General features: G+C 35.4%; 1 protein-coding gene across 1 annotated transcript in view; it reads right to left on the bottom strand.

The window, feature by feature from the left end:
• Window positions 1-5545: 5545 nt before the first annotated feature.
• The window catches only part of CDC73 (cell division cycle 73), a 141276-nt gene continuing 123705 nt past the window's right edge, over window positions 5546-23116 (bottom strand). The window contains exons 16-17 of the mRNA XM_011995093.1: window positions 9542-9683; window positions 5546-8738 (exon numbers count right to left, since the gene is read on the bottom strand). Of these exons, the coding sequence (XP_011850483.1) occupies window positions 8702-8738; window positions 9542-9683 (179 nt within the window). The 3' untranslated portion in view covers window positions 5546-8701. The remainder of the gene's footprint in view (window positions 8739-9541; window positions 9684-23116) is intronic.

Below are 23116 nucleotides of genomic sequence, written 5' to 3'. Positions count from 1 at the left end.
AACTACTACTACATGATACCTCAGGCCACTAATTTAGTCCCCAATAGTGGCCTTGCCTCTCTTTTACTACCACATTGAAATGTGGTTTAATTGCTAGAAAGTTTATTTTATACTGTATCTTCTCCAGTGCTTTTACAAAATTAAAGTTGTCATCCATCTCCACCAGCAATTCTTTTTCACCATCCATTTCTTCTGTGTTCCTGCTCTCTCTTGATGCTATTTTTCTTCAGGTTTCCTTATTTTTCTTTGTCCATTCACTCCATTTAGCATAAAGCAAACTATGGGATACTCGAGTGGAAACAAACTTGTAAGCAACAGAAGGCAGCTCTCTTCTGTAGGCTGATTATCTACTAACCAGCAAGTTGCTACTCCTCATGACAGATGACAGGAGGAAAATCTCTTTCAATCTCTGTCGTTTTGTTTTTTGCTATTTACTTCCCCTCCCCCAGTCTCACGGGGAGATGTGGAATTGGGCCCACCATGCAGCAACCAAACAGGTACTCTGAAGCTAGTCTTCCTAGTACCATACATATGAACTGCACTGCTTTTCCTCTAAATCCATGTAGCTTTGAAAGCAAGGCTCTCAGTTCACAAGCAAGCTCTCCTTTCCATATTCTGGTAGAATCAAGGGACTGTATACACTCTTATTTGCCCAAAGGCTCCAGGCTCACAGCAGCTGCTCTATTCAAGAGAGGGGAGTTGGCAGATGGAAACAGCGATTGAGGGGAGGGAATTTAAGATACATAATCAAACCATCTCCCTAGAACCTGTTTACCATGAAAGGTGTAACTAAGTTTAAAAGAGGGTGGAAAATAAATAAATACAGGGTGACAAGATGAAATACAAGAAAAAGATACAGTAATAGTGCAAAATGTATGACAGAGTAGGAAAGGTGTAGGAGAAATACGTATGAATGGACAAGTCCCTGATGGGTGACAGGATGTTTAAAACACCGGAATAGGAGGAAATAAAGAAAAGATTATTACATGCATACAGGTTTGTAAGATATAGCATTAAGAAGTCCTGTTTCTTAATGGCTTCTGTTTCCTTTGTCATGAAAAGGTGAGGTCACTTCTGGGTGAAAGTGTAAAGCTGGATCATAGCTGGATCATAACATCTAAGGAACTGGCAAGGGAGTGACTGAGAAGGAAAAACTCAAAATCAATCACCAAAATAAAAAAGGTAAACAACTTCATGCTTGCTAACATGGAAATGGATTCGGGTAAGATTTAGATAAAATTCAGAATAGCATCTAACCATCTCACTGTAGGCAAAGAAAATTCACAACCTCCCAAGAATTCTCCCCTAAAACTCAGAATAAAGCAAACTGAGGAAATCTGCAGCCCATAGAAAAGTCAAAGAAAAATCCTCAAGAATGAAAATCCTTTCCTACCACATCAAAATCTCCAGGGATTCCTTTTAGCCAGCAACCCACCTCTGGGAACCGCTCAGGATGTTCTCTCTTAGTAATGAGTTGCATGTACAACTGGGGGAAGTGACCCCAACACTGGCACTTAATGAAACCTTAGAGGGCAGAGCTCAGATTTTCCAACAAAGGTTTTACCCAATTTCAGTATCATTAAGCTACAAAAGTAGCAAAGAATACAAGAACTAGCCTCATATGGCAGCAAATTTAGAAAACAAGACTCAGAGGGTGGGAAGGCTGTCAATAGTGTCTTGGTAAAAGTCCCCATCATCTGGGCTGATGATGAATGACAAGTATGTTAATTCTTTTTTTAACAATCTGGATGTTGGAGAAAGGCACTGAAATGACCTATACCTTTAACATTTTATTAATTCATCTTTAAATATATTTTCATCTTTAAATATTCATCTTTAAATATCTAATCAAAGTTTTTAAAGCATGGATCCTGTAAAGCTAATGCCAACCAGTCACCGGTTATCTTCTTGTTGCCATCTTTCTTCTCACTCCTATGCTTGTCATTCTCATTTCAACATTTACACGAGTAACTGCAGCCCCATAGATCCTTGACTCCTCATTTTAATGAATACCTCCCCCTCTCTACTTCCAAGGTCTTGACTTTTTCTCATCAATATCAGATCACCTCTGAAATCTTGACTTCACAGATCCCATCCTCTGACCACCTCCCCCTCTCTTTCAGGCTCACTTCACTGTTATCAGATCACAGTACAGCACCACTTTCTCACCATTCACCACCTGCCCTCTACCATGTATTCCTTGAACAGCTTACATTCCATTTTTCAGTACTACAATTATTACCCTGAAAACATCTTCAACTCTGTGGCCTGCCTGCTTCTACTGCCATCAAAATAGCTTAAAAATCTAATTGCAATTCTGTATACCTGAAATCAAGCAACTAAATGTCACTGGAGAAAAATCACACTAAGTTTGCCTAGCTTTGCTTAAATTCATGCCAACCCCAGAAGCATACAACGCTGTCCAAATTAGTATTTTCCCATTAAGCTAAAGTTTTCTTCTCCTCAAATTCCTACATCAAACTGCTTTAGCCTTAAACTACTTTAATGCATGTCAAATTTATTTCATCATCAGTGACCCGTATACTTCCTTTTTGTCCTCAGTAGTGCATTATGGAATAAAAATACATTATCTAAAAATACAAATATTTTAAAATTGTGATATAGTCAAGCCCTTTAAAAACATGAGTGATGCTCAATTGTGCTAAAACAACTGAATGAGCCACAAGGAAGTTCACTTGATCTTCCCCCAACCATTTACACTGACTCGATAAACACTTTCAAACTATTCCATTTTAAAGACAAATGTTTGTATTATTTATCAATTAAAAAAGAGAGATATAGATGGCCATTACACTTACAGTATTAACATTGTAAACTCCATGAAGGCAGTTCTTCTGTGAGTATCCATTACTATATATGAAAGTTAATACATTGTATAACCCAATGTTTTCACTTGTACTTTGTTGGCAAAATAATCACAGTCCAATAAAATATTCAAATATAATAAAAAGTATCTCTCAAATGTCTTCTGCTTCACTATGGTCTCAGCCCTATTTACTTATGTAATAGAAATCAGCATTCTCAGATGAGGGTAAATGATTAAATAAATCTGTGTCAAAGGATGCACAAGTAATTATGAGACAGATTCAACAACAAAGCCTTTTTCAGAACTACTTTATAATGTTTTCTAGGGTCATTTAAGAAAATAAAGAGGAAAAATTATTCCAACTCACCATAAATGCTGATCATTACATGATTAAATATGAAAGTACTTTAGAAAATGAGAGAAAAAAATGCTTATTTGGCAATGTGCTGTTATTTATACACTAGCACCTTTGAGCCTTAAAAAAATTCAACAGCATTTACAACACTTGCTATATCTATTTTAGCTATGCAGATGCTCACTGAAAAGCAGATAATCAAAGGAACAGAACAGAATAAAATACATATTTAGTGGGCACTTATGAATTGAATAAAAATTAAGTTTGAATATAGCCCATTAAACTCATCATTAAAGAAATTTTGTTGCAGAAGATTCACAATCATTGGTACCACTGACATAATGATGCTGTTAATGCTCTGATTATATGAGTACAGTTTGTTTTGAAACTATAAAATGTTAAAATCAGAATGCTCAAACTGTAAAGGTAATGTAATTTACCAGGACACACTCTTAATTCTATTACAGTAATAACATAGAAAATTTGACCATAATCAAACTGTAAGTTCCGCAGAGCATGAAACTTGCTGTCACTACGAACTATGATTCTATACATTGTTTAACTCATTAGCAGAAACTGTAAATGACTTTAACTCATTAGTTTTCAAAGTGAAATGTATATTTCATTTATTCCTCAGAGAAATACTATGCTTGACAAATCTCAATCTTTTCATGTAAAGATAACATTCCAGCCCACAATACAGCTTCTAACTTCTTGGTATGAATGTTTCTGGGGGATTGAAGACAAAGGGAGAATGGAAATATCCCTAGTGCGCTTAACATAAAATTGGGCAACATGTTTTATTTACAATTAAACCTAAAATTTAAGAGCTCACCAAACTGGAATCAGAATGAGTACAACAGGCCAGGCATGGTGGCTCATGCCTGTAATCCCAACATTTTGGGAAGCCGAGGCAGGTGGATCACCTGAGGTCAGGAGTTCAAGACCAGCCTGGTTAACATGGTAAAACTCTGTCTCTACTAAAAACTACAAAAATAGCCAGGTGTGGTGGTACACACCCATAATCCCAGCTACTCGGGAGGCTGAGGCAGGAGAACTGTGTGAACCCAGGAGGTGGAGGCGGCAGTGAGCCGAGATCGCAGCACTGCACTCCAGCCCGGGCGACAGAGTGAGACTCCATCTCAAAAACAAACAAAAACAAACAGAATGAAAAACAAAACAAAGGACAAACAAAAAGAATGAGTAGAATATTTTATCAGTTCACATGGCACCCAAACTTAACTCTAATTAAGAACCACTTTGAGAAATAGCACCAACTGGTGGTTAAAAATCACTCACAATGCTTACTCTACGTACATGAACTGTATTACTTATTAAGCACTATTATCAAACTCAGGTTAAATAACTTTCAGTAAATTTAAAGTGGATAGAAATGGAATTCAATGGCAAACAAAATCCTCAGACAGATCATTTGCTTAAATTCGACATAGCATCAACCCCACTTTTTGAATTTTGGCAATAAAACTAGTTTTATTTCATTAGCTTTACTCATATAAAAATGCTTACCGCTTTTCAGTAAATGGAACATATTTATAACTTCCAAGATGCCCTTATAAAGATTACCTAAATACACAGAAACCCAAAACACATAAAAAACCTGCAAGTATTATTATCTATTATATACTAACTAAATATAAATCTTTATACATTATACATTTTCAATTTTTCCTTAGTTATTATTCCAACAGATATAAACTATGCTGGGATCAACATACTTGCAAATGTGGCAACAAATATGCCAGGATATATAGGACATGGCATTTCAAAATTCCCACTCCAATTTTTAACTTAAGTCAACTTCAGTCATTTCTCCACTTTTTATTTCTATCATTAGAATAGCTGGGTGAATCTCAAATACAAGTGAATAAATAGTAGAAATTCAGTCAAGTAATACTAAGGCTAATGTAATTAAATTTTCATGTTGTACTTTTTTAAAGAAAGAGCAGCTGCCAACTTTTCAGCTGAGAACAAATTTCTATAGTTCTTATTTTATAAATTACTTCTCAGCATTCTATATGGACTTTAACCAGACAAACCAATGATTTATTTATTAAGAATCTTTTTTTTAAAAAGTATGTGTATATGAAGGGCTTTAATAAACTTCCAAAAAAATTAAAAATAAAAAATTTAAAAACTTATCTTACTCATAATTTGCATTTAAACAAGCAATTTCAAAACACAAAGTTTAAAGCTACTTTCTAATCCTAATTTGACCAGCTTTTATAAATAATTGTTGCATTTGTAATATAAAATATACTGCTAGTCTCAAAAAATTTTATATACTTTAGTTCAACAAATATTCCTTCCCACCCCTCCAAAAAAGAACAATGTAATCACTTTAATTTTTGTTAGCAGTCACAAAAATTTTTATTTAGGAAAAATATTCCCTTCAATATTTATTAGATAATGAATCTTATTTAAATGAATAGTTTACTTGTACTTTTCTGTGTAGACCAATTTAAAAGTATGCCACTTTCCTTTCATAAGCAAACTGTATTTATCTCATTCTGCATGGCAGATCAAATATTAATACTTCTTTCTGCCTTAAAAATTATGAGATTTTCCTCATTATAAATTAGTTGTTTCTATAAGGATTACTGTTGTGCTGCTAAAAACAAATGTTAGTAAAGGTTATGGAGACATGGGAAAAAAACAAACTACAATACTAGTTAATAATGAAATACATTAAACATTGTTTAAATATTAAACAGTAAAATACTCCTTCTATATTAAATAAATAATTAAAATTGCATTTGTCAATGGGAATACAGGCCAATACCACCAATAACAGGGATCGTCTAGTGCAAAGGGTGGTCACAAAACAACAAAACAAAAACCACACACACATACAGACAAGAAGGAAGAGGAAACACATTTAATACTGGCATTGTTTTCAATAACAAATTATACCAGTGATTCTGAATCCTTCCTGCACATTCAAATTACCTGGAGAACTTAAAAAAAAAAAATACTGATGACCAGGTCTTGTCTCAAATTACACGAAAATGGGAATCAAGATTCAGGCATAGGTATTTTTAAAAACTCTCCAAATGATTCTAACATGCAGTCAGGGTTGAGAGCAACTGAGTGAAACCTACATATTTCTTACTGTTCCCTGACTGAGAAGAATGTCCTATGAGTATAGAAATAGAACTTTCCTTTACAGGTTGGGCATACAAGGGTATCTCCAGTTAGCAGTAACTTATGGACGGGTAAGTCAAGTTATTAATTTATACTTCATTTCCAGTAAAATATCTACTTATACCTCTCTTCATTCCCTGTAATTCTGTACTCTCAAACTCCAAGACAAAGTAGAGTCAAACTACACTTTTATAATAAATTTGTTACACTGAAAATACATTATTCATTCATGCATATAAGTATTTACTGAATGCCTACTATGTGCAAGGCACTGTGTTAAGTACTGCTATATAGGACCATGGCATGGGGGAATAAATAGGGACTGGCTGAAAATTTTTGTTTTTTAGAACAAACAGCTAAAAAATAATGGAATGAAATTAATCACATGGACCTAAATAAGTGACTAAATTATCAAAGAGAAAAACAGAAAAGAGGTACTTATACTAAGGGTCTGATTTTAAGATAGATGGTTACAGCGTATTTGTCCTTTTCCTAATGTTCCTTTACAGTATTTCCATAAGCCTTTGAATATACATAAGGCAAATTCAAAATAGAAAAATAAACCTCGTTCAAAGTAGATGTTCCTAATTTTAACCATATTCCGTATCCAGTAAAGTTCATAAATAAGTACAAATACCAAAAATCTTTATGGGAAGGTAGTTCATATTGACTTGTAGTAGTCTTGACAAGTAATCTTACATAAAAATATCACAGATTCTGGTCCTTGACTATTTCATCATGGAGAAAGTTTACACAACATGTAATTTATTTTGGAAACAGATTTATATGCTAAGAAAGCCTAATGTGAACAAATTTTTCTTTTATCTTTAAGGAAAGAAGATGCTAAGAAGGTAGGAAAATAGGGGTAGAATCTGTTCAAACCTTGTAAGTATGCTAAAATCTAGTAATTTAAAATGCTGACTGTTCTCTTCTGAAGAGCCTTGTAAATACCATGTGAATAAATATCTTTTCTAGTTACTAGTGGTATGAACTATGTGACTACTTAAAAAAATAGTAACTTCCCATTTTTGTGACAGTGTTAAATTTCATTAAGAAGCTAGATAATGTCAGCTTAATACCTATGAAAGGCCTGTTTACCAAAAATATGTTAACCTTGGAGAAAACTGCTGGGAAGAAAAACGGAGGAAAAAAATGACGTAAGACTGCGATCAGCAAAAATTCCAATGGCAAAAACAGTTTAGGAAAGCAAAGCTTCCTAGTTGTTTTTAAGTTAAAAAAAAAAAAAGTGAAATCAAGGTTCAAGGAAAATGGTCACTTGATGTACCTTGGATGCAACATTTTGTTAGTAAAAAATATTTTACTAAGTTAAAATATAGTTTTCATATTTTACACCATATTGAATACACACATAAAAATACCAGTGTTTTTCTCTTGTTTCTTTTCAGACAATTAAGCAAATGTTTTCTTTGGTGCCTGGGAGTTTATCAATATTTAGGGATAGTGGAAGATAACAACTCCAAGACTGACAAGCCTAAAATAGAAGATTCAAAATCCTATACCATAAAAATTAGAATCAAAGGTGGACTAAAGAGAAAAGTAGCTTAAAGTTATACTGCAACAGGGTTGATACATATTCTTTCCCCAAATCATACTCTGGCTCCCAAAATAAAAAATACTACAGCCTATTGTGGTTTTAATCTGAGTTTTGAGATTTTTTTCAAATGGAAAGATATCACAGATAGAAACACATCATTCTAGGTTTCAAAATCACCAAAGTCAGTGAGAAGAATGTACATTCATTTAAATGTAATCATTTGTAAATAAAGAAATCTTGGAAAGGCTGAACAGTTCAAATTGAAGAATTGTTCTTGATTTTTCATCATTCTTTTTAAATAAAGAGTAAGTGTAGATATAGTGTACATACAGGTTTTGACATTTTGATTCATTCAAAATAGTCACATCCCTTTGCTTGGTTTTGGATGTTCCAGAGACTAAAATTTAATACCATTCACAACATAGTATTTTTAGTAAAAAGAATTATAGAGCAATGAAAAATCAGAAGATGGCTCAGAGAGCCTTATAATCTCTAAATATACACACATTTATAACCTGCATTTATTTTCTAAAACAAATTTTAAGTAATGCTAATTTAACCAATGGAGAAAAAACTTCTATCAAAATATACAATTTCCATTACAGACTAGAAGGCTAATATTAAAAAAATAGTTGTAAGCCAAAAAGTTTGCTTATATGGATGACAGCCATCATCTCCTTGAAGCACAAAGCATCAAATAAGGTCTTATAAAAGATCAATCTGTGACCTTCTTCATTTTTAAGTTCTTGATAAATTCATAAAGCTTGAGTCTCAATTTCCAGAAATGGAGGAGCCAAATAATTCAGAATCTCAAGTGGGATTTATGCTTTACCATGTACCTGAAAAAAAATATGGTAGGTTATAATGACTATAGGAATTTTAGAATTTTTAGATTAATGTATGTAAAAACAGGCTGACATTTCTTAAAACTTAAAATCAACAGAATAAAATGCTGTTTTCTAGAAATCTGGAAATATAAGGACTTCTGGAAAAAGCTAGAAATAACACTCCTCTTATTAAGTAATATAATCTAAGAGCTTCTAGCTAAAATAATATGTATGTTTCACATATATTGTGAGAGACTCGCACCAAGAATGTTACAGACTTTAAGGAGCATACTTCAAAGAGAACCGATTCAGTGGTATTTACTGTGATCATATGCTGTTCTTAAATTTGCCAATTACAAAACTTTTATTAATGTAAAGGGTTTTATGAACACTACAGTAATAATTAAAATAAATTTTAAAAATTCATTTCCTTTTGTGAACCATCCATACCATAAATCCAGAATCAGAGATCTTTCAGTACTTGCAAAAAAACATAGGGTTCTCTTAATCAAAAGTTCCTTGGATAGAAAATAAGGTTCAAAAAGATCACACAGATAATTAGAGACAGATTACAAAACCAAGACTAAAGTCTAAGTTCTGACTCAGTTTAGTGTTACTTCTATCAGGCTATATTAAACTCTCCATCTAAAGTAATTATACAAAAAAAATTGTTATTTACTACAGATAAGCATCAAGTTAATGTTAAAAGAAGGGAATTAGAGAACAAGACTGACAAATTTACGCAACTTAAAATTTAACTAAGACAGAAAAATTACAATAAAACACACATAAGCATATTTTAGAATCAGAATTACCTGTCCAACGTTTCCCAAAATCGTAAGAACACTGGTCTATCCAAATGACGTTTGTGATAGCTGAGTTCTAACACTGTTACATCCCATTTCTGAACATTTGGATCCAGACGAACTTCATCATACTTCAGATGGAAGGCTTTAACTACAGAGGGGGTGGAGAGAAGTAATCATTTTTTTATTCAAAATTTAAAAAAAAAAACAAAAAACTTTCTTCTATCAACTGAAGCCACATTATAACTAAAGTGATCTTTTAAAATATTATCTTTAAAAACATTCAGGGTTTATACATGCCAGCCACTGGAGACTAAAATGAGGAATAAGGTAAGATAAAATACACATGGTCCAGTGAAGGACAATAAGAAAAGAGTATAAGGGTGGGAGGTTATTACAGAAATACAAGAGTGCAACCATACCTTGGAGATATTGTGGGTTCAGTTCCAGACCACCGCAATAAAATAAGTATCATAATACAGTGAGTTACACATATTTCCTACCTCATTGCATATAAAAGTTACATTAACACCGTATCAGAGTCTATATTAAGTGTGTAATAGCATTATGTCTAAAAAACAATGTACATGCCTTAATTAAAATGTACTTTCTTGCTAAAAAAAAAGCTAACAATCATCTGAGCCTTTGGCAAGTCCTAATTTTTTTGCTGGTGTAGGATTATGCCTCAATGTTGATGGTCGTTGACTGAATAGGGTGTGGTGGTTGATGAAGGTTAGGGTGGCTATAGCGACTTCTGAAAGTAAGACAACAATGAAGTTTGCTGCACTGATTGACTCTGCCTTTCACAAAAGATTTCTCTGAAGTATGTGATAATATTTGACAGCATTTTACTTACAGAAGAACTTCCTTTAAAATTGGAGTTAATCCTCTCAAATTCTGATGCTTTATGTCATGTTCTAAATCCTTTGATGTCATTTCAACAATGTTTACAGCATTTTCACAAAAGTGCTCACTGGAGTGAATTCCATCTCAAAAAACCACTTTCTTTGTTCATCTGTAAGAAGGAACTCCTCATCCATTCAAGTTCCAGCATGAGAGTGCAGCATTTCAGTCATATCTTCAAGCTCCACTTCTAATGCTAGTTCACTTGCTATTTCCACACCCTATCTTTATTTCCTCCACTGAAGTCTTAAACCCCTCAAAGTCATCTATGAACCATGAAGGTAGGAATCAACTTCTTCTAAACTCTGGTGATGTTAATATTTTGACTTCCTCCTATTAATCACAAATGTTCTTAATGGCATCTAGAATGGTAAATCTTATCTAGAAAAGCTTCAATTTACTTTTCCCTGATCCATCAGAGGAATCACTATATATAGCAGCTACAGCCTTACAAAACTTATTTCTTAAATAATAAATCCTGAAAAGTCTAAATTACTCCTTGATCTATGGGCTAAGGAATAGATGTGTTAGTAATCATGAAAACAACATTCGTCTCCTTGAACACCATCAGAGCTCTTGGGTGACTAGGTACACTGTCATTCAGCACTAATATTTTGAAAGGAATCTTTCTTTCTGAGCAGTAGGTCTCAACATGGGCTTAAAATATTCACTGAACCCTGCTGTAAACAGATGTGCTGACATTCACGCTTTGTTGTTCCATTTCTAAAGCACAGGCAGAGCAGACTTAGCATAATTCTTAGTGGCCCTAAGATATTTAGAATGGTAAGTGACCACTGGTTGCAACCCAAAGTCCCCAGCTGTATTAGCCCCTAACCAAAAAGTCAGTCTGTCCTCTGATGTCTTGAAGCCAAAGCACAGACTTCTCCGCAACTATAAAAGTACCAGATGGGATCTTCCTCCAATAACAGGCTGTTTCATCTACAATGAAAATGTGTTGTTTAGTGTAGTCAACTTCATCAATAATGTTTGCCATATCTTCTGGATAACTTGCTGCAGCTTCTATATCAGCACTTGCTGCTTCACCTTACACTTCTTTGTTATAGAGATGGCTTACTTCCTTAAATCCATGAACCATCCACTGCTACCTTCCAACTTCTCTTCTGCAGAATTCTGTCCTCTCTCAGTCTTCATAGAACTGAAGAGAGTTAGGGCATTGCTCAGGATCAGGCTTTGGCTTAGCAGAATATTATGGCTGGTTTGATCTGCTTTCCATACCAACCAAGCTTTCCCCATATCAGCAATAAGGCTGCTTTGCTTTCTTATTATTTGTGTGTTGACTGAAGTAGGACTCTTAATTTCCCTGAAGAAGTTTTCCTTCGCATTCACAACTTAGCTAACTGTTTGGCATAACAGGCCTAGCTTTTGGCCTGTCTCAGCTTTTGACATGCCTTCCTTACTAAGCTTAAGCATGTCTAACTTTTGGTTTAAAATGAGAGATATGCAACTCTTCCTTTCATTTAAACACTCGGAGGTCACTGTAGGGTTATTAATTGGCTTAATTTCAATACTGCAGTGTCTCAGGAAAAAGAGAGGCCTGAAGAGAGAGAGAGAGAGATGAGGGACTAACTGGTCAGTGGGGCAGTCAGAACAACAGTTATCAACTTAAGTTTGCCATCTTATATGGGTGTAGTTTGTGGTGCCCAAAACAATTTCAATAGTAACATCAAAGATCACTAGTCCCAGATCACCATAACAGATACAAAAATAATGAAAGTTTGAAATATTGTAAAAATCACCAATATCAAAGAGACACACACTGTTGAACAAACGGTGCCAACAGACTTATCAACACACAGGTTGCTACAAACCAATTTGTTTATTTTAAAAAATTCTGCAAAGCATGATAAAGCAAAGCACAAAACAAGCTATGCCTTGTACCTTACACACACAAATTCAGTCAGAAAAAGCTTGCAAAGGCACTGATGTTTAACCTAAGATCTAAAGGCCAAGTATGAATTAAGTGAGCACAGAACAAAAGTGACCTAGTGAATAAGATGATCATGCTCGAAGAGAAAAATTCGTCTAGAAACTAGAGAAATTTAATAGAACTACATCGTGCAAAGTAATGTAGGGAAGGGATATATACACCACAGAGGTTCAGAAAAATGTTAGCCCTGCAGGCCATATTAAGTAGTTTTTATAATATTTAAGTGACATGGAGAACCACTGCAAAGTATTTAATAGATAATAATGACAGTTTATTAAGCTAGAGGATAAAGAGAGAGTTTTCTTCAATAGAACAGAAGATATATGAGTGGCAAGAGATAAGTGGGGACTGAAAACTAACAAAATTTGGTAAGAAATGATGAAGAGAAAAAAACTGCTAGGAATTTTGGCAGTGTTTTTAGTAGCTACTATAAATGGGATTGCCTTCTTGATTTCTTTTTCAGCTAGTTCACTGTTCATGTACTACAATGCTAGTGGTTTTTGTATGATGATCTTATATCCTGCAATTTTACTGAATTCATTTACCAGTTCTAAGAGTATTTTTGGTAAAGTCTTCAGGTTTTTCTAAATATAAGATCATGGCATCTGCAAACAAGAACAATTTAACTTTCACTGGAGAAAAGACAGTCTTCAATAATGATGCAGGGAAAACTGTGTATCTCTATATACAGAAGAATGAAACTAGATTCCTACCTCTCACCCCATACAAAATCAACTCAAGACCTAAATGTAAGACCCAAAATTATAAAACTACTAGAAGAAAACATAAAGAAAACACTTCAGGACATTGGTCTGGGAAAAGGCTTTATGAATAAAAGCACTGGCAACAAAAACAAAAATAAAAGAGATTATATCAAACTAAAAAGCTTCCGCACAGTAAAGGAAATAATCAACAGAGTGAAAAGACAACCTAAAGAATGTGAGAAAATATCTGCAAACTACTCATCTGACAGGGGATTAATACTCAGAATATACAAGAAACTTAAAAATTTCAAAGAATAAAAACAATCAGATTTTATCATTGGAAATGATCTAAATAGACATTTCTCAAAAGAAGACATAAAAACAGTCAACAAATAAAGTATGCTCAACGTCACTTATCATCAGGAAAATGCAAATCAAAACCACAATGAGGTATCATCTCACTCCAGTTGGGATGGCTATTATAAAAAAGACAAAAAAATAACAAATGTTCCAGAGGATGTGGAGAAAGGGCAACTCATACACTGTTAGTGGGAATATAAACTAGTAGAGCCACTATAGAGAACAGTCTAGAGTTCTCAAAAAACTACCAATAGAACTACCATATGATCCCGCAATCTCATTACTGGGCATTTATCCAAATAAAAGGAAATGAGTATACTGAAGAGGTATCTGCACCCCCATGTTTAATGCATTCTATTCACAGTACTATTTACAACAGCAAAGATACGTAATCAACCTAAGGGTCCAACCACAGATAAATGGATAAAGAAAATGTGGCATATATGTACACAATAAAATACTATTCAGCCATTAAAAAAAAAAAAAAATGAAATCCTGTCATTTGTGGCAACATGGATGGAAATGGAGGACATTATGTTAAGTAAAACAAGCCAGAAACTGAAAGTTAAACACCACAAGTTCTCTCTCAAATGTGGAAGCTAAAAAAAAGTTAAAGCACACAAAATTATGGCTGGATAGAAAAAATAAGTTTGAGTGTTCCATACCACTACAGGATTACAGTTAACAATAAAACACAGTTTCAAACAGCTAGGAGGAGGATACTGACTACTCCCAAAACAAAGAATGATAAACATTTGAGAAGATAGCTATGCTAATTAAGATAATCTGATCACTATACATTATATGTATCAAAATATCACTATGTACCCCATAAATATGTACAATTATATAGCAATTTAAAAAGTTAAACTAAAAAATTGTAATCAAAGCTATATCTGACATATATTGTCTACTACATATTATGCACTATTGTAGGCACGAAGGACACAGAGTGACCAAGACAAAGTCCCCACCCTAAGGGAGTTTATATTCTAAGAGTCAACAGTTAAACAGATAAATATACAATATTCTGATAGTATAAATGCTACTGAGGAAAAATGAGGCAGAATAAGGACATAATACATGTGTGGGAGGTTTTTATCAATAGTATTCAGAGAGGGGTTCTCAAGGAGAAGCAGGTAATTGAAAAAACAAGTCTTGCAAAGATTTGGGAGAGGAAGATTTTAGGCAGAAGGAACAGCTGATACAAAGGTCCCAAGACGGACGCAAGCATGGAATGTCCTATGTTGAAGAATAATTTTTTTTAAAATGTTAAAAAACGTTACACTTGCTGTTTTTGTTTGGTTAGTTGGTCGGTTTGAGACAGGGTCTCCCTATGTAGGCCAGGGCCTCAAACTCCTGGACTCAAGTGACCCTCCTGGCCCAACCTCTCCAGCAGCTGGGACTACAGGCGCACACCACCACAACCAGCTTCAATGTAACTTTTTTTTGTAGGCAATGGCCTATATGTGTATTCTCAACTACAGCATAAGAAATCTGAATTTTATTCCAAATGTGATACTAAGCCACTGGAAAGTTGACAAGAAGAAGGTGAAATTATATGATAGTCATTTTTAAAAGACAATTCTGTATTGTTCCAGGTGATACATTCTAGGGCAAAACTTCCCAACTAGTTGTACTAAAAACAGGTAGGTTATAAAATAATGACTTATAATCTTTTTCTCTCCTTAATAATCCAGTTGAATCACCCCAGCTAGTTTTCATTATATTTGCAATCCCTTTATTATCAAGGGAGCTTTTGTTTTGCATGTGCATGTACAAATGTTAAGCTTTTTCCCCCCCAATTTTTTACTTTTTCACTAGTATATGATTATGATCGGTATCGTAACCTGGTAATAGAGGTTCTAAAGAGAAAACAATTGACTTTTGAAGTTTTTTCTGATAGCTTATTTTATTGATTGCTTGTTTCATGTTGCCTGCTGGCATATTGGCTTTTGATGTTAACAACTAATCAAGATTCAATTCTTGATAAAAATTTAAAATGAATAATTTGTGCCCAAAAAAATAAACTTATTTCTAATTTCTTTGCTTATATAAATAAAAGTCTCTTCATCAGACACAAATTATTCATTTTGAATTTAAACTAATTCATTAAAGGAGTTACATGTAGTAAGATTCAAAAAACTTACTTTCAAAGTAGTATTTATATGAGTAAAATAAATTTGTCAATAAAACAATTTTTAAAACTCATGCATTCAATGTAAATCAACATTTTAATCCTTTCCATTCTGCTTAGGTGTTGCTTTTCTAACTTGTTCAATTATTTGCTAATCATTCTTCAGAATACATATGTTACATTTTTTAAAATGATCAAACTAAAGCCATAATGGCCTATAGTTTTCTTTAATAATTTCAACAGATTTCATCTTCATTGATATTTATCTTTCCACCAGAATAGACAACTTTTAAATTTAAAGCTGGGATACTAGAGTTCAAAAAGTATAAGTCACTAATTTTTAAAAACATATAAAGTTTCACTCATAAAGTATTTTATTCATATGAAGCAATGATGTGAAACAAACTTACACCAACGTATTATCATAAAAAAAATTTCTTATTCACAAAAAGTATTAAAAGTTTTTAAGCCTCTGGAAGTTAAAAAGAGAAGAAACAGGCCAGGCACAGTGGCTCACGCCTGTAATCCCAGCACTTTGAGAGGCCACGGCAGGAGGATCACGAGGTCAGGAGTTTGAGACCAGCCTGACCAACAAGATGAAACCCTGTCTCCACTACAAATACAAAAATTAGCCAGGCATGGTGGCGTGCACCTGTAATTCCAGCTATTCAGGAGGCTGAGACAGGAGAATCGCTTGAACCTGGGGGGTTGCAGTGAGCCGAGATTGCACCACTGCACTCCAGCCTGGGCAACAGAGCAAGACTGTCTCCAAAAAGAAGAAGAAAGAAGAAGAAGAAGAAGGAAGAAGAAGAAGGAAGAAGAAGAAGGAAGAAGGAAGAAGGAAGAAGGAAGAAGGAAGAAGGAAGAAGGAAGAAGGAAGAAGGAAGAAGAAGAAGAAGAAGAAGAAGAAGAAGAAGAAGAAGAAGAAGAAGAAGAAGAAGAAGAAGAAGAAGAAATAAAGTTCTTATGTAAGAAGCCAGTTTTATTGTGGCACAATGAATTGCAACTGCAAAATATTTCACACAACTTAGAATTGCTTGTTTTTGCAAACTTTATGAATGCTGCCAACATTTTTTGGGGAAAGCAGCAAAGCAAGAGATTAAAAAAAAGGTGCCCTTTTAAATAATATTTAGATATACTGATGGCATGACAAATGGTAAAGGGATAATACAGAAGATTATTAAATAAAAGTATTTTTCCAATGGTAGCTAGCAATAATTTGAAGAAATTTATCATTAAAAATATCCTGAGAGGGGTTTCAAGATAGCTAACTAGAGGCAACTGGCACCTGCCTCCTCCAAAAAGAAGAACCACCTTCTGTAAGTTAGGAGGAGGGTAAAAGAAACAAACAAAGAGAACCAAAATAGTGAGTAGATAATCACACTTCAAATAGATGATCTAAGAGACTGCACTGGAATTCAACAGATAAAGCAACCGGAAACACCAAAGGCAAGGAAGGAGAAGGGAAGCCAGGACGGGCTCACCAGTGAGATAAGGGTGAGAGATCCTAATGGTCCACATTCCCACCTCAGATTCCTGCAGTCATAGCGGAGGGAGAGCCACACGACCCTCAGGGGTCCTGACACCAACACAGAAAGCTGCCTAGAGACCACAAGACGCTCCAGATAGGAGGCTCATGCTTAGGCCCTACACATGCCTGAAGCAGCTGCAGAACAGCGCCATTTTGAGGGCTCAGCCCCCACCAGACTGCAACCTACCCTGGGGCCCAAGAGTCCCTACACCCTAAGTTGGGGGTGGGGGAAGCACCTGAAGGCAGTCCCCCACCCCCTGCCAACCTGCAGACAATGATGACACTTAACTGCAAGCCACTGGCAGTGACCCCACAACCCCAACAGTCATGTATTTAAAAGCAACCTGAGGACAGATTCCCCCAATCACAGCCACCAACTGGCGGAAGATCACATGCCACAGATGCCTGCCTACTGGCCGTTGCCACGGAAAACAACATTGCCCTCTCCAGCAGCAGGACCCAAGTGCTGGTAGCACTCTGCCAAGGGCCTGAAGAACGCCCCACCCCTGTCTGCGACCTGGAGGCCTGAGGACAGGTCAGCTTGGCTGGGCTCTGTCCTCCCCCTCTGCTGCCCTAGCAGTGCCCGAGCACATATTTGAGGTCCTGAGGGTGGCCCTATGACATCCTCCACCATTGGCACCTGAGCACTTTTCCCAGGGGCAGAAGACACGCCCACCCAACCTGCCACTACCACCACAACTGCTACCCACCCGCACACACCACCTGTGGGCCTGGGCACTGTCCTGTCCAGCCCATCAAAGCCACAATCGGTAACAGTGTGCACCTCTGGGGAGCCAGAGGGTTGCCCCTTCACTGCTACCGCCATTGCTCACTGCCCAGAAACCTGACCTGCTCACCCTCCAGGCTCACCACTGCCACTGCTGGCAATCAAGATGATATCTGGACTCACTAGCACAGGTGCCAGCATACGTGGCCTTGGGACTCAAAGACAAGCAGGCTCAGCCTGCTGCTGCCACCACTGGGGCCCAAGGACTAGCCTGCCTGATGTCACTGACCCCAGTAAAACTTCACCACACCCTCCACTAACAAGCATACCTTAAGCCACTGAGGAAACCACAGACACCATTGACGCTGTTTATAAGTAAGAAATTACACAGCCAGTACCAAGAATCAAAGCCAAAGTGTCCCAATCAAAATCATAGGTACATCTTCGGGAAAAAGTCCTCCCCTAAAAAGGCAAATTCAAAAAACTAGAAGCAGCAATGTTTACACCAGATGTGCAGATATCAACACAGGGCACAAGAAAATAGAAAAAGAAATAAATTATGATACCTCCAAAAAAAAAAAAACAAAAACAAAAACAAAAAAAACACCAGAATAATTCTCCAGCTACAGATCCCAATGAAAAATAAACTCAGGAAATATCAGAAAAGAATTCAAAATAATGATATCACAGAAACTGAGTGGGATATAATAGAACACAGAAAAACACTGGAGCACTGCTTCAGGACACTGGTCAAGGCAAGGACTTTACGGCTAAGACCTCAAAAGCACAAGCAACAAAAATAGATGGGATTATATTAAAGAAAAAAGTTTCTGTACAGCAATGGAAACAATAAACAGTGTGAAGAACAACCTGTTGAATGGGAGAAAATATCTGCAAACTATTGATCCAACAAGGGACTAATATGCAAGAAACTCAACAATTAAAAAAAAAATCCCATTAAAAAGTGGGCAAAGGACATGAACAGACATTTCTCAAAAGATAACATACAAATAAATGGCCAACAAATATATGAAAAAATGTTCAACATCACTAACCATCAGGGAAGTGCAGATCAAAACCACAATGAAATATTACCTTACCCCAATTACAAGGGTTATTACTAAAAAGACAAAATAACAGATGCTGGCAAGTATGCAGAGAAAAGGGAACTCCTACACTGTTGGTGGAAATATAAGTTAGTAGAGCCACTATGGCAACCAGTATGCAGATTTCTCAAAACTAAAAACAGAACTACTGGATGATCCAGCAATCCTACTACTGGGTATTTATCAAAAGGAAAGAAAATCAGTTTATCAAAGGGATACTTACACCCCTTGTTTACTGTAGCACTATTCACAATAGTCAAGATTTGGAATCAACCTAAATCCATCAACAGATGAATAAAGAAAATGTAGTATATATATACACTGAAATACTGTTTGGCCATAAAAAAGAATGAAATCCTGTCATCTGTGGCAATGCGACATGGATAGAAGGGGAAGGTCATTATATTAAGTGAAAGAAATCAGGCACAGAAAGACAAATTATCCCATGTTCTCACTTATATGTGGAAACTTTAAAAGTTGATCTCATGGAGGTAGACAGTAAAATGATAAGATACTAGAGGGTTGGAAGGGTGTGTGTATGTGTGTGGTGGGAGGGAAGTAGAGGGATGAAAAGCAGTTGATTAATGTGTACAAACATACAGGTAGAAGAAATAAATTCTTTTTTTAATTTCCAACTTTTAAGTTCAGGGGTACATGTGCGGGATTGTTACATAGTTAAACATAGGCCATGGTGAACAGCTGCACAAAGGAATAAATTCTAATGTTCAAAAGCAGAGTAGGAGAATATACTTAACAATAATGTATTATATATTTCTAAACAGCTAGAATAGATGACTTGAAATGTTCCCAAAACACAGAAATAATAAATACTCAAGGTTATACATACCCTAAAAACTGACTTGATCATTACACATTCCATCCATGTAACAAAATATCACATGTACACCATAAGTATATACAAATATTATGTATCAATAAAAAATTTTTAAATGTCAATAAATATAGCCACCTCAAATATAACATATCTAAAATATATCTAGATATCAGCTTAAATTTCTCAATTTAAATTTGTAAAGATTTTGCAATTTTATGCAAATCAGTATTTAATATTTTCTCTCAAATGATGTATTCCATGTAATTATGCAACATCAACAAAATACAATACAATTTTCTATCAAGGCCTATAGAAATACTCCCAAATGCTCTCAGTTTTCCCCCAATGCTGTACAGTGTATTCTGATGGAGAAAACGACTGGAAGCCAGAAGAGTGAAAGCAAAAAGACCAACTAAAAGCTAAGAGATAATATACTCACAAGTTTCTGGCTTAGACAAATTACTGAAAAGGACTAACAGATAATAACAAATAGTCTGAGGAATAAGGAAGAGAGTAAAACAATCCAATTCCATTTGAAAAAGCTTGAGTTTGACGTACCAATGAGATATCACAGAGAAGTTATCTCATAGTGAATGAGGTATATAGGTCCAGAACATCAAGCTAGAGACAATAATTTTTAGAATAAGGGAATATAAGTGATAACTGAAAGCTATGAGATCTTCTTGACAGGGTATTTAGAGTCACAGGAGATGAGAAATAGGGACATAACCATATACATTTGATCCTTGAACAATAGAAGTTCCAACTGAGTGGGTCCATTTATACATGGATTTTCTTCTGCCTCTGCCACCTGGGACAGCAAGACTAACCCTTCCTCCTCCTCAGCCTACTCAATGTGAAGACAATGAAGATGAAGACCTTTATGATAACCGACTTCCACTTAAAGAACAGTAAATGTATTTTCTCTTTCTTATGATTTTCTTAACATTTTCTTTTTGTCTAGAGCTTACTTTATCTTAATAATGCAATATACAATGCTAACATGAAAAGTATTTGTTAATCGACTGTTTATGTTACCAGTTAAGGTAACCAGTCAACAGTAGTAGGCTCTTAGTACGTATGTTTGGGAGGAGTCAAAAGTTATATGGGAGTTTTCAACTGCATGATGTTGAAGGGTCCACTGCAGTTGATAACCAGAGGAAAAGTAGCAAGGAAATCTGAGACAAAGTATAACAGGTACTTGGAAAGTAACTTAAAAAGGAGTAGTCAACAGAATCAAATTCTCATAATTTAAAAGTATCCAGTATTTGAGTCACTGGTGACTTCAGTGAAAACAGTTTTAGTACAGAGCAAGAGCCGGACTACAGGGAATTTGAACAGAAAATGAATGGGTAGAGACAATTCTTTCCCAAGTGTAGCTATAAAAGGAAAAAGAAGCAGCTAGGGGAAAGGGGGAGGTCAATGTAAGGGTTTTGTTTTGTTGTTTAAGATGGAAGGGGAAAGAGTATTCTTAAACGCTGAGAGAAAGGAGTCAGTGTAGAAGGAATAGGTGGAAGAGAAAGAATAGTTTATGAAAGTAAATCACTGATGACTGTTAAAATAAAATTCTCTAAATTCTTATCTAAATTTCAGAAGACTAACAATTTGAACAAAAATAAAAACTTTATATTCCTAATGAATTTCATACATTTATATCTTGAAGACATTCTAATCATTTTTTGTTGAAATATTATTCAACAAGGCAAGCAAGTAGGTAAAAGAGAATTCACATTGACATTTTACTTTCATTAAAATTCCCATTCTCTTTTTATTTAACTTTCTATTTACCAACTCTGTGCATTATTCAAGTTTCAGAAATAACATAAAAATCTATCATAACGTCAGCTGCCAGGCCCAACCTGCAGACCCTGGCCAAACGACAGAAGAAAAATGTATGCAGACACAGGTTTTTCCCTGGACGTGTGGCTAGGGGACTGGGCCACTCACAGACATCGAGGAGGATACCATAGAGTCACAACGGCCACAGCCCACACACGCTGGCATTTTTTTATTACAGATTTAATGACAAAGGCTTTGAGCCAACACACTCAAGGGTAATTAATATGGTCGCCACTGCCTTGCCACCCTCCCCCCACCTCCAACCCCTGCCCCATTGCCACCCCCACTCCCCACCCCCAACTCCCACGGCTGATTAAAGGCCTAAGTAAACTAACTTATCTAGATGAATTTCTTTATATCCCCAGGTTATCTAACCTTTGCTATTAGGCTCCGGATAAGAGAATCTGGCTGACTTCAGCCAAATTATCTTTCGAAGCTTTTGCAAAACCTCCCAGACTTCCAAGAAGGTTTGCATCTTTTTTCTATAATTTCTCCCACCACCCTGACTAATCTCCTACAGTAATATTAGAATTCTTTTTTTTAAATGAATGAAGGTAACAGAAGAACAAATGACTAAAACTTTCAAGCTTGGGTACTTTCTAAGGAAAAATGATGGTACCACTAACAAAAACTGGGGCTGCTAAAAACAAGACATTTCAGAATAGTACAATCAACATTCATAATAAAGTTGTCATTTCTAATAAACATACTTGTTTCATGAAAATGACTTTTTAAAAGTAATTTTACTTACATTACTAATTGAACACTCCAATTAATTAATTGTTGGAATATCCCCTTCCAGCAAATAAACAGGTGAAATTAATCTTTTGTTATATCAATCTATGCTAATATGTTTAATAAATATTAAATATGCATGAAATAATTCATTCAGCAGATATTTATTGAAAGCTTCTCTATGCCAGGCACTCTTCTGTGCTGAGGACTCGAAGGTAAATAAGGCAGAGAAGGACTCCCCATCAAAACTTGCATTCTGGCTAGGGAACACTTAGAATAAAGGTATAACAATTAGAAAATGTCTAGGAATGGTAAGTGCTATCAAGAAAATAAAAAAGCTTAAAGAGCAACTGGGAAGTGGTGATGGCTATTTGAAACAGGAAAGTCAGAGACAGATTCTCTAAAGAGAGAACACTTGAGCTGAGATCTGAATGAAGAGAAAAAGTCAGTCATCTTACAATCATTACAGATGAAAAGAAGAGCTGGTAAATGTCATTATGGCACTTTAGTCATGGCTACACATTTCTGTTCATCAAAAGCCAACCCATTTAAAACTGGCATCAATTGTAATCAAAATGTATGGACATGCAACAGTAATGATTTTTTTTTTTTTTTTTTTTTTTTGAGACTTTTTTGAGATGGGAGTCTTGCTCATCGCCCAATCTTGCCTGACTACCACTGATGTTTATTCAAGGCCCAAGGGCTCTTTCATACCAGGTGGTGAATTCTGCCAAGACTGTTTTTCTTTTTTTTTTTTTC

This window comes from Mandrillus leucophaeus, unplaced genomic scaffold, assembly GCF_000951045.1.
Source record: "Mandrillus leucophaeus isolate KB7577 unplaced genomic scaffold, Mleu.le_1.0 Scaffold47, whole genome shotgun sequence".
In the NCBI taxonomy this organism is placed as follows: domain Eukaryota; kingdom Metazoa; phylum Chordata; class Mammalia; order Primates; family Cercopithecidae; genus Mandrillus; species Mandrillus leucophaeus.
The sequence above is the reverse complement of the archived record's forward strand: the minus strand, read 5'-3'. Positions and strand labels throughout refer to the sequence as shown.